Here is an 11,879-nt window from a genome sequence, read left to right as displayed (position 1 = left end):
CATGACATCTGTCCAAATAATCCTAGGGATCCTTTGAAGATGCACCGCTTTAAGTGGTAGTGAAGAGATTGGTAAACCTGTCCAATTTCCACAAGGCATCAACAGACATAGCTGGCCCCTCTCTGGTCTGTGCCACAATGCCAGGCTGAACTACCCAACTGGCTGAGTTGCTGGCATCTAAAACTGGGGATACATCTGCTCTAGAGTGCGAGTAACAGGACTCTAGGATCCTCCTCCAGCCTGAGAGACGGCTGGTGCTACCGGAAGCAAGCCTACCTGGGAGACACTCTCCATAAGGCCCACTAGACACACCAGAGCATCCTGAAGTACCGGGGTGGCGATGAACCCTTCTGGGACCTGAGCTGGCCCCACTGGAACTGACTGGGCTGGAACCTCCTCGTAAAACTCAACCTGAGACTCCACCACTGGTGCTGCTGCTCGAGCTCTAGGCTGGGCTCTGCCTCTACCTCGGGCCCTAGCACGGCCTCTGCCCCTCGCAGGAGCTGCTACTGGAGGCTCGGGCTACTGGTCAGCTGATGAAGCGGTACGTGATCTCACCATCTGCGAGAGAATAGAGTAGAAGTTCAATTAGCATTGAGAAATCGAGTCGCACGACAAGAAAGAATAGATGTGAAGTTTTTCCTAACTCTGTAGCCTCTAGGGAGAAATACAGACATCTCCGTACCGATCCCTCAGACTCTACTAAGCTTCTCCGTGAATTGTGAGACCTAAGTAACCTTGAGCTCTGATACCAACTTGTCACAATCCAAATTTCCCACCTTCGGGAGTCATGATGGCGCCTACTAGTGAAAGCTAGGCAAGACAATCATTTCAAATACTTACCTTTTCCATTTTTTTAATCCTTTAACAATTAGGAATTAACATCATATAAACAGTGGAATTAAATAAGCGTAAGAATGAAATATAACAATTTAATTATTCCGATCAAATCCTTAAACATAGACTACCCAAAATTGGTGTCACAATATCACAGAATGTCTAGGAATACTACAAAGAAGGGTCCGAAAGATAAATAAAATGATGTCTCTGAAATACATAAAAGAAGCAGACTGAAAAGATGGAAGGAGACCACAAGGCCTGCGGACGCCTGCAGGACTACCTCGGGTCGCTTGAATAGACTGAAGGCAGCAACTTCACTGCGGTCCAAAAGCTGCAGCACCGGGATCTACACAGTGCAGAGTGTAGTATCAGCACAACCGACCCCATGTGCTGATAAGTGCCTAGCCTAACCTCGGCAAAGTAGTGACGAGGCTAGGACCAGACTACCAAATAAACATGTGTAGTTAACTCATATACATCGGAAAAATAAAAGCAGATATTTACAGTTAAAGATGGGAGGGGGAAAGCATGCTGCAGGGAGTATCAGATAATAACAGGATACCAAAAGAGGAATGTAAAGAAAAACCATAATTAAATTGCCAACAAGAATAAGGAAAACAAACACAATATTCACTTTCATTTCTTTCTTGTTTCGGCGAGCAACCCGATCCCAAATCATGTAATACCGTTGCGGCGTGAAATTTGATCCCATTTTATATAATACCGTTGTGGCGTGCAACCTGATCCCATTTCATATATTACCGTTGCGTCGTGCAACCCGATCCCATTTCATATATCACCGTTGCGGCGTGAAACCCGATCCTATTTCATATATTACCGTTGCGTCATGCAACCCGATCCTATTTCATATATTACCGTTGCGGCGTGCAACCCGATCCCATTTTATATATTACCGTTGTGGCGTGCAACCCTATCCCATTTGCAATTCAATATCAATCATGAAAGAATCCCGGCAAGGGAGATAATATTATAAATAATAACATCCCGGCAAAGGAACCAACAATGATAATCATCATATTAAGCATGAATAAATCACAACGGAGTCACAACAATTACAATACGAGACTCACATGCATGCTTGATACTGACGTATAGATACTCGTCACCATGCCTATATATCGTACTCCACAATTAGCACATAGCAAATAAGACACAACTCCTAATCGCTCAAGCTAAGGTTAGACCAAATACTTACCTCAAAGCCACGAACACAATTAAGCCTCAACTACCGCTTTACCTCTTGATTCCACCACCAACTCACTTGTATCTAGCCACAATTTACTAAACGATATCAATAAATCCTGAATGAATCAATTCTAATGCATGAAAATTAGTTTTCCAATGGTTTTCCCAAAAAGTCAAAAATCGACCCCAGGCCTACATGGTCAAAACCCGAGGTTCGAACCAAAACCCGATTACCCATTCACCCACGAACTCAAATATATATAATTTGTTTTGAAATCGAACCTCAAATCGAGGTCCAAATCCCCAAAAATTGAAAATCCTAGGTTCTACCCAAAACACCCAATTTCCCGCATGAAAACCCTTGATTTTGAGTTGAAATCATGTGAAAAGATGTTATAGATTAAAGAAAATGAGTTAGAAATGACTTACAATCGATTTGGAGAAGAACTTTTCTTTAGAAAATCGCCCAAGAGAGTTTAGGTTTTGAGAAAGTTTGAAAAATTAAGAATTTTCGGCTAAGTTATGATTTAGCATGTCGCAGATTGCGAACCCCTTTGGAACCTGCTATCTTCGCAATTATGAAGAACAAGAAGAAATCCAGTCACCTTCTCATTTGCGGAGGTAACATCGCATTTGCGAAAGGGGGGCTTCGCAATTCCCACCCATGGTTCGCATTTGCGAAAAGGGCCTGCCCAGGCTTGGTTCGCATTTGCGATGCCTGGGTTGCAATTACCAAGCCTGAGAACTTCGCAATTGCGAGATCAGAGGCCTGGGCAAAAATACCAGATACCAGCACTTGCTCCTAAGTCCAATTTTACTCTGTGACCTATCCAAAACTCACCCGAGCCCTCGAGGCTCCAAACCAAACATGCACTCTAACCTGAAAACATCATACGGACTTGCTTGCGGGATCAAATCATCAAAATAACCTCAACAATTACAAGTATAGCATCAAAACCAAAGAAAATCTCAAGAATTTTCAAAGTTTCAAATTTTACAACTAAGGTTCCGAATTACGTCATATGACCTCCATTTCTTACCAAATTTTACAGGCTCAACTTAAATGCCATATAAGACCTGTACCGGGCTCTGGAACTAAAATACGAGCCCGATACCATCAAATTCAAACACATTCAAATTTCTAAAAACTCTTATAATTTTAGTTAAACAATTTTCTTCAAAAATTCCTTTCTCGGGCTTGGGATCTCGGATTTCAATTCCGGACATACGCCAAGTCCCATATTTTCCTACGGACCCTCCGGGATCGTTGAATCACGGGTCCGTTTACCCAAAATGTTGACCGAAATCAACTTAAATTCATTTTAAAAGCAAAATATATTATTTTTCACAGATTTTCACATAATGGCTTTCCGGATACACGCCCGGACTGTGCACGCAAATCAAAATGAGACAAAAAGGAGGTTCTAAGGCCTTGAAACACAGAATTTATTCCCAAAACAAGTGATGATCTAGGTTTGAATTCTTTGAAGCGATGTTACTATTATGATAGTTTAATTATATCACATGTAAGCTTTATGGCTTAATTTGTTTTGGACTAGATGAATATAAACCACTGGTCTTTGACATTTTAAGAATCCTGAGCCCAGCAAATCAGTTCTATAAAATTTGTTTTCTGTGAGTTGTGTGTGTAAATCACTAGGTGGGTTATTTAATTAGTTAAGGCTGGGATGCAAATCCAATAATATACAATAATATACGAAATCGGCAGGATTGCTCTTTTGGGTAGGATTTAATAGTGAGAAGAAAGATATTTTTGTTATGAAATATAACCCAAAATAACAATATAGAACAAGCAAAAACAAACTAAGAGATATAGAGAGAAAGAGAGGAAGAGAGATTCTTATTTCTTCTTCAATTGTGTATTTTTCCTATCTATTACAAGGCCTTTATATAGGCATAAAAAGTGAAGAAAATATGTCATGGAATATGTCATTGAACATACAAATTATGTCATTGAATATGTCATTAAGCATTTTAGCTAAAGATCATGGAAGAAGAGTAGACATCCACCATAATGTGATATTCATCATAACACTCCCCCTTGGATGTCCATAGATAATGTGCCTTGTTAAAAACTCTCTAAAAAAATATTGGGATGTACATAATTATTTATGATATGCATTGCTTGCTGCCTCATTAAAAACCTTACCAGGAAAACCCAGTGGGACAAAACCTTGGCTAAGGAAAAGAGTGCAGCGTATAGTTACTCCCCCTGATGAAAAATCACTTAATGTCTCGAAAACGACGCATTCCAATCTTATATATCAGCTTTTCAAATATTGAGGTTGGTAAGGCCTTAGTGAACAGATCAGCCAAATTATCACTTGAACGAACTTGTTGTACATCTATTTCACCATTCTTCTGAAGATCATGAGTGAAAAAGAATTTTGGTGAAATGTGTTTTGTTCTATCTCCTTTGATATATCCTCCTTTCAATTGAGCTATGCATGCAGCATTGTCTTCATACAATATTGTTGGAATATTCTCTTTCGAAGAAAAATCACATGTTTGCTGAATGTGTTGAGTTATAGATCTTAACCAAACGCATTCTCGACTTGCTTCGTGAATGGCTATTATCTCTGCATGATTTGAAGAAGTAGCAACCATAGTTTGTTTTGTCGAACGCCATGATATGGTTGTACCTCCACTTGTAAATAAATAGCCTGTCTGAGATCGACCTTTATGTGGATCTGACAAATATCCTGCATCTGCATAATCAATCAATGATGGCTTGGATTCGTTTGAATAAAATAAACCCATATCAATGGTCCCTTGGAGGTATCTGAATATATGTTTAATACCATTCCAGTGTCTTTGTGTTGGCGAAGTACTAAATCTTGCCAATAAACTTACTGAGAAAGCTATATCTGGTCGGGAATTATTGGCAAGATACATTAATGCCCCAATTGCACTAAGATATGGTACTTCGGCACCAAGAAGCTCTTCATCATTTTCATGAGGTCGGAATGGATCTTTCTTTATATCAAGTGATCTCACAACCATTGGGGTACTCAATGGATGTGCTTTATCCATATAGAATCGCTTTAAAATCTTTTCGGTGTATGTTGATTGATGGACAAATATTCCATCTTTCATATACTCAATTTATAGACCAAGACAAAATTTTGTCTTTCCAAGATCTTTCATTTCAAATTCTTTCTTCAAACAGTCTACTGTTTTTGGAAGCTCCTCAGGAGTTCCAATGATATTTAAATCATCAACATACACAGCGATTATAACAAATTCAGATCCAGACCTTTTTATAAAGACACAAGGACAAATTGGATCATTCTTGTACCCTTCTTTCAACAGGTATTCACTCAGGCGATTGTATCACATACGACCTGATTGTTTCAATCCGTATAAAGATTTCTGAAGCTTTATTGAACAAGTTTCTCGAAAACTTTTATATGCTTCTGGCACTTTAAATCCCTCAGGTACTTTCATAAAAATTTCGTTGTCTAATGATCCATACAAATAGGCTGTAACAACATCCATTAGATGCATATCAAGTTTTTCTTGCACTGCCATATTTATGAGATACCTGAAGGTGATAGCATCCACTACAGGAGAATATGTCTCCATATAATCAATTCCAGGCCTTTGGGAAAACCCTTGTGCCACAAGTCGTGCTTTATATCTAACGACTTCATTTTTATCATTTCGTTTCCGCACAAAAACCCATTTATACCCTACTGGCTTTATGCCTTCAGGTGTTCGAACTATGGGTCCGAAGACTTCACGTTTTCCAAGTGAAGTTAACTCTGCCTGGATAGCGTCTTTCCATTTTGGCCAATCATTTCTCTGTCTACATTCATTGACAGATTTTGGTTCAAGATACTCATCTTGTTGCATTATTTCAACAGCAACATTATAAGCAAAAATGTTATCGATAACAACATTATTTCGGTTCCATCTTTTCCCGGTTGAGACGTAACTTATTGATATCTCTTCATTTTCATTATTTTCAGGTACCTGGACCTCCCCTAAGGTCTTATCATTTGTTACGTCTTGGGGCTCTTCTTGAGCCACTACCTCCGTGTTATGTTCACTTTGATCATTTGCTCCTTTTCTTCTTCGAGGATTTTTATCTTTAGAACCGATTGGTCTACCACGTTTCAAGCATGGCTTAGACTCATTTGCTTTAATTAATTGTCCTGTCGGGATATCAACTCGAATTGGTGCATTAGCAGCTGGAATATGTGACTTGGTCACCCTTGGTAGGTCAGTGAATGCATCTGGCAATTGATTTGCAATATTTTGCAAATGAATAATCTTTTGAACCTCTTGTTCACATTGATTTGTTCGAGTATCTAAATGAGACAGTGATAATGCATTCCAATCTATATTCTTTTTCAGCTGCTTATTTTCTCCCCCTAATGTTGGATATACTGATTCATCAAAATGACAATCAGAAAATCTTGCCATAAATAAATCTCCAGTCATCGGCTCTAGATATTTTATAATTGAAGGAGATTCATATCAAACATATATCCCCAACCTTCTTTGAGGACCCATCTTTGTGCGTTGTGGTGGAGCAATTGGAACATATATCGCACAACCAAAGATCCTAAGATGGGAAATATTTGGCTCCTGACCAAAAGCCAATTGCAATGGGGAGACTTTATGATAACTTGTGGGCCTTATCCGCACAAGTGATGTTGCGTGCAAAATAGCATGACCCCATACTGAAATGGGAAGTTTTGTTCTCATAAGCATTGGTCTAGCAATTAATTGGAGGCGTTTGATCAATGATTCTGCTAGACCATTTTGTGTATGAACATGAGCAACCGGATGCTCAATGGTAATCCCAGTTGAAATACAATAATCATTAAAGGCTTGGGATGTAAACTCACCAGCATTATCAAGACGGATTGTCTTAATTGCATAATCTGGAAACTGTGCTCTTAGCTTTATTATTTGAGCCAACAATCTCGCAAATGCCATATTGCGAGTTGATAGTAAGCACACATGTGACCATCTTGTAGATGCATCTATCAAAACCATATAATATTTGAATGGTCCACATGGAGGGTGAATGGGCCCACATATATCACCTTGTATATGTTCTAGAAATGCAGGGGATTCCATCCTAACTTTAATAGTTGATGGTCTAATAATTAATTTTCCTTGAAAACATGCAGCACAAGAGAATTCCTTAAATTGAAGAATTTTCTGATTCTTCATTGCATGTCCATGTGAATTCTCAATTATTTTACGCATCATATTAGAACCAGGATGGCCCAACCGGTCATGCCAAATAATAAAATTATCTTGATTAGTAAACTTCTTGTTTACTACGGCATGTGTTTCAATCCTGCTAATACTTGTGTAGTATAAGCCGGAGGAAAAAGCGGGTAACATTTCAAGCACATATTTCTTACCGGACGTTATTGTAGTAATATAAAGATATTCAATCTTTTCATCATTTGTAGTCTCAATATGATAGCCATTTTGGCGAATATCTTTGAAACTTAATAAGTTTCTTTGAGATTTACTACAATATAGTGCTTCATCAATAGCCAAATTTGTTCCTCCTGGTAGTAATAAATTGGCTCTTCCAGAACCTTCAATTAATCTTGTACTACCGGATATTGTATTAACATTCGCTTCTTTCATTACCAAATAAGAGAAATATCTCTTATCTTTTAAAATAGTGTGTGTTGTAGCACTATCCAAAAGACATATATCATCTTTATTAATCTTGAGTCCAACTGAAGACTGTGGAATTTTCATATTCTTCATAAAAAAGACAAATAATACATTATAAGAAATATGAAAGACAAGCAAAAAAAACATTAAGAAATACATTAGAAATATAGAAACTAGCAATACATGATGCATTAGGAAAATACACTCAAGAAAAAATAAACTAGTTGCAAACATAAACATAACAACTTTTATAACTTCATTCCCCAGTAAGATGATTCATTCTTCAGTCAATATCCTCAAATAAGTCTCCAACTTCTAAATGAGTAATATTTGTTAGGCCTTCAAAATCATCATCTTTATATGCAGGATGTGCCTTAGAATCATATTTATTTGAGGGACCTGATTCATCATTATTATTTTGAAAGGTCAAGTGTGCCTCCACATTATTTTCTTTTTTCTTGAGGGAGGCTTGATAAAGTTTGACAAAATGTTCTGGCGTACGACAAATGCGCGCCCAATGACCTCTCATACCACATCGGTGACACATACTAGCTTTACCTTTTGAATGATTAATTTGAGAACCCTTATTGTTCTCCCATTTATTTCCACCATAATGACGATAATTGTTTCGCCCCCTGCCACGTCCACGTTTATAACCATGTCCACGACCACGGTAATTATTTTGTTTTCTTTCAAACTTATCATATGTTGCTATAGCATTCACTTCCGGAAATGGAGCTGACCCAGTAGGACGGGCTTCATGATTTTTCATTAATAGAGTATTATTCTGCTCAGCCACAAGTAGGCATGTGATTAACTCAGAATATTTCTTAAAACCTTTTTCACGGTATTGTTGTTGTAGCACCACATTTGAAGCGTGAAAAGTAGAAAATGTTTTTTCCAATAAGTCCTCATCTGTGATAGTGTCTCCACATAATTTTAATAGAGAACTTACTTTAAAGATAGCAGAATTATACTCACTTACAGTTTTAAAGTCTTGCAACCTTAAATGTATCCACTCATACCGAGCTTTTGGTAATACCGTAAGTTTTAGGTGGTCATATCGATCCTTCAAATTAATCCATAATTCAAGTGGATCTTTTACTGTTAAATATTCAGTTTTTAACCCTTCATGTAAATGATGGCGAAGGAAAATCATGGCTTTCGCTTTATCCTGATTTGATGCTTCATTTCCTTGTATAATCGTATTTCCAAGACCTTTAGCGTCGAGGTGAATTTCAGCATCAAGGACCCATGATAAATAGTTCTTCCCGGTGATGTCAAGTGCCACAAATTCAAGTTTTGATAAATTTGACATAGTGAAAACTATCATAAAAGATGAATAAGTTAGAGAAATAATTATAATAATAAACAATTAATGAAACAAATCGATTAAGGTAAAACAAATGAAAATAAAGCTATATCATGTTAGCAATCTACTATTTCATTTTATTCATGCCATAAAATAGAAACTATATATTATTTCATTTCACTTTATATTATTGATATATATATAGAATTTAACGTTTTATTAGTTGCAGTGACTAGATAATGTATACACTACATACATATGCATACATTTTTTTTAATGGTATTGTGTCAGGTGTGAAAAACAACATGATAAACAAAAATATGAAAAAGGGAACAACAACATGAATGATGTAAATTATCAAAAATTGCAAAGAAAAATTTAGGTTGTAAGAATTAAGCATATGATATATGTACTGCCATAAATAAAATGATTATAATGATACATACCTCAATAAAATATGGCTCAACTTAGCTGGAGTTAAGAATAAAATTAGAGCTTCGTGCTGATAACGTGTTATGAAATATAACCCAAAATAACAATATAGAACAAGCAAAAACAAACTAAGAGATATAGAGAGAAAGAGAGAAAGAGAGAAAGAGAGATTCTTATTTCTTCTTCAATTGTGTATTTTTCCTATCTATTACAAGGTCTTTATATAGGCATAAAAAGTGAAGAAAATATGTCATGGAATATGTCATTGAACATACAAATTATGTCATTGAATATGTCATTAAGCATTTTAGCTAAAGATCATGGAAGAAGAGTAGACATCCACCACAATGTGATATTCATCATAACAAGATTTTATTAAACAAAAACTTGTAATTCATGTTTGGAGTTTTCCCTTCAACTAAGTTCTCCTTATTCATGTGTTTCAACAGCATCTTTGTTAATGGTTCAAACTTTGTAAAGTCCACACGATTTTAAATACTAAAAGCGATCAAAAAGGTAAAAATGCACAATAGATTTAAATATGTAGTCAATCAAATAATTAGGCCAATTATTAATAGTTGAGCGATCGTGCTAAAACCGCGGAACTCGGGAGTGCCTAACACCTTCTCCCGGGTTAACAGAATTTCTTACGCGGTCTTCTGTGTTCGCGGACCATAAATAAGAGTCAATTTCCTCAATTTGGGATTTAAAATAAATCGGTGGCTTGGGACACCATAAATATTCCAAGTGGCGACTCTGAAATAAATAAATAATTTCATTTCGATTAATGTCACTTTAATTAAAAAAAGTCCCTATCTCCCATTCGGAAAATAGGAGGTGTGACAGCTCTGGCGACTCTACTGGGGACGAGCTCAGAATATCTGGTTCAGGGTTCAGAATTCGAGCTTAGAATAGCTGTTATAGTTGGCTTTTATTTATTATATGATTTTTACGTGTTTGAGTCTAATGTGCTAAATGTCACTTTTTACCGCTTTGATATTGTTAGAACGAGGTTCGGACAAGTTGCAAAGCTGGTGAAACTTCTGTATTCCCGGTATGCTGTCCCCCCTCCCCCGGCTCGAACTGTCTGCTCGGGTAAGTTAGGTCTAAAACAATACACCCAGGTTTTAAACCTAGAATAACATAGCCTCTTACCGGATCCCCAATAGGAAAGTTTGTTTGCATCACTTGCATTTGACTTAGAAGACCCAACATAAGGGTTATGTTCTACATGTTGCATTCTTCAAGGGTAAATAGATTATTTTTCGAACCAATGATGATGAGGGTAAATGAGAAAGAAAAGAGGGTGAAGTGTAAAAATGAAACATGTGAGGCCCGATTATACTTTTCTTTTACAATATTTTTCAAGAAAAAGACCCCAAAAAATGAAAATGAAAGTTCCAAAAATATTATGCACTTTTCCATCTTTTTATCAAAAAGAAAAAGAAAAAGACAAAAATATGTTTTCTCCAAATCATTTAATTTAATTTTTATTTTTATTTTTTTATTATTTCTTACCCATATCCAATCTTACCGAACTACGCATACCTGATTCTCGTTTTTCGGGACTGGATACGTAGGCAGCCCACGTAGGGTCCGATCTTCCTAGTGAGTCTTAAGTTTTTGGCTTCGAGTATCGTAGCCAAATCTTGCATGTCTAACCACTTTTGGCCACATCGGTCTTTTTCGTGAAATAGGGTTATTTTTGCAAAGTGGCTTGTTGAACTGTGTTCGAGAGTCTTGAATCCAGAATTAATTGTCTCTTTACTTTAAGGCCCGTCCTAGTCGAATTTGCATGTCTAGCCGCTTTTGGCCACATCGACCAACAACAACAACAACAACATACCTAGTAAAATTCCACTAGTGGGGTTTGGCCACATCGATCATTCTTGCAAAATAGGGTCATTTTCTCAAATTTGGTTCGGTGACCCATGTCATAGAGTCCTAAGTCCACAACAAGGTGTCCTCTCTGTTTAAGGTCCATTCTGTTGGATTTGCATGATTAACCATTTTTTGGCCACGTTGGTCGTTTCTACAAAATGGGTCATTTCTGCAAAGTAATTTTTCCATGTCTTAGAGGTCACATTTGTTGAGTTTGCACTTTTAGCCACTTCTTAGCCACATAGGCCATTTTGCAAAAATAGTCTCAGTCATGTCTTGCATGTGTCCAATAGGAAGTATTATTGTCTCACATAGTGTTCTAAGTCTTTAACTCTATTTGGTCTGAGTTTTCTCATACAGGTGTGGATCTACTTACCGGAGTTTGAGCATGACTGAAGTGTCACGACCCTAAAATGGACCCGATCGTGATGGCGCCAATCGTGAAACTAGACCAACCGACACAAACCCCAAAACCAACCAAAAGTTATAATAGTATGATAGAACAATGCGACAACAAAACAAAGCCCGACATCGG

General features: G+C 37.2%; 1 protein-coding gene across 1 annotated transcript; it reads right to left on the bottom strand.

Moving 5' to 3' along the window:
• Window positions 1-8,002: 8,002 nt before the first annotated feature.
• Window positions 8,003-9,616, bottom strand: LOC142176851 (uncharacterized). The gene is made up of 2 exons (XM_075245208.1): window positions 9,478-9,616; window positions 8,003-9,045 (listed from the first exon to the last, which is right to left on the bottom strand). Exon 2 carries the CDS (start codon window positions 9,035-9,037, stop codon window positions 8,003-8,005), a length of 1,035 nt encoding a protein of 344 aa, XP_075101309.1. The 5' UTR covers window positions 9,038-9,045; window positions 9,478-9,616.
• Window positions 9,617-11,879: the final 2,263 nt, after the last annotated feature.

This window comes from Nicotiana tabacum, chromosome 3 (genome assembly GCF_000715075.1).
Source record: "Nicotiana tabacum cultivar K326 chromosome 3, ASM71507v2, whole genome shotgun sequence".
In the NCBI taxonomy this organism is placed as follows: Eukaryota; Viridiplantae; Streptophyta; class Magnoliopsida; order Solanales; family Solanaceae; genus Nicotiana; species Nicotiana tabacum.
Note: the sequence above shows the minus strand (reverse complement) of the source record. Positions and strands in the feature narration are given on the sequence as shown.

Excerpts from the sequence above, each read along its gene's own strand:
- LOC142176851 (XM_075245208.1), bottom strand. The coding sequence starts at position 9,037 with ATGTCAAATTTATCAAAACTTGAATTTGTGGCACTTGACATCACCGGG.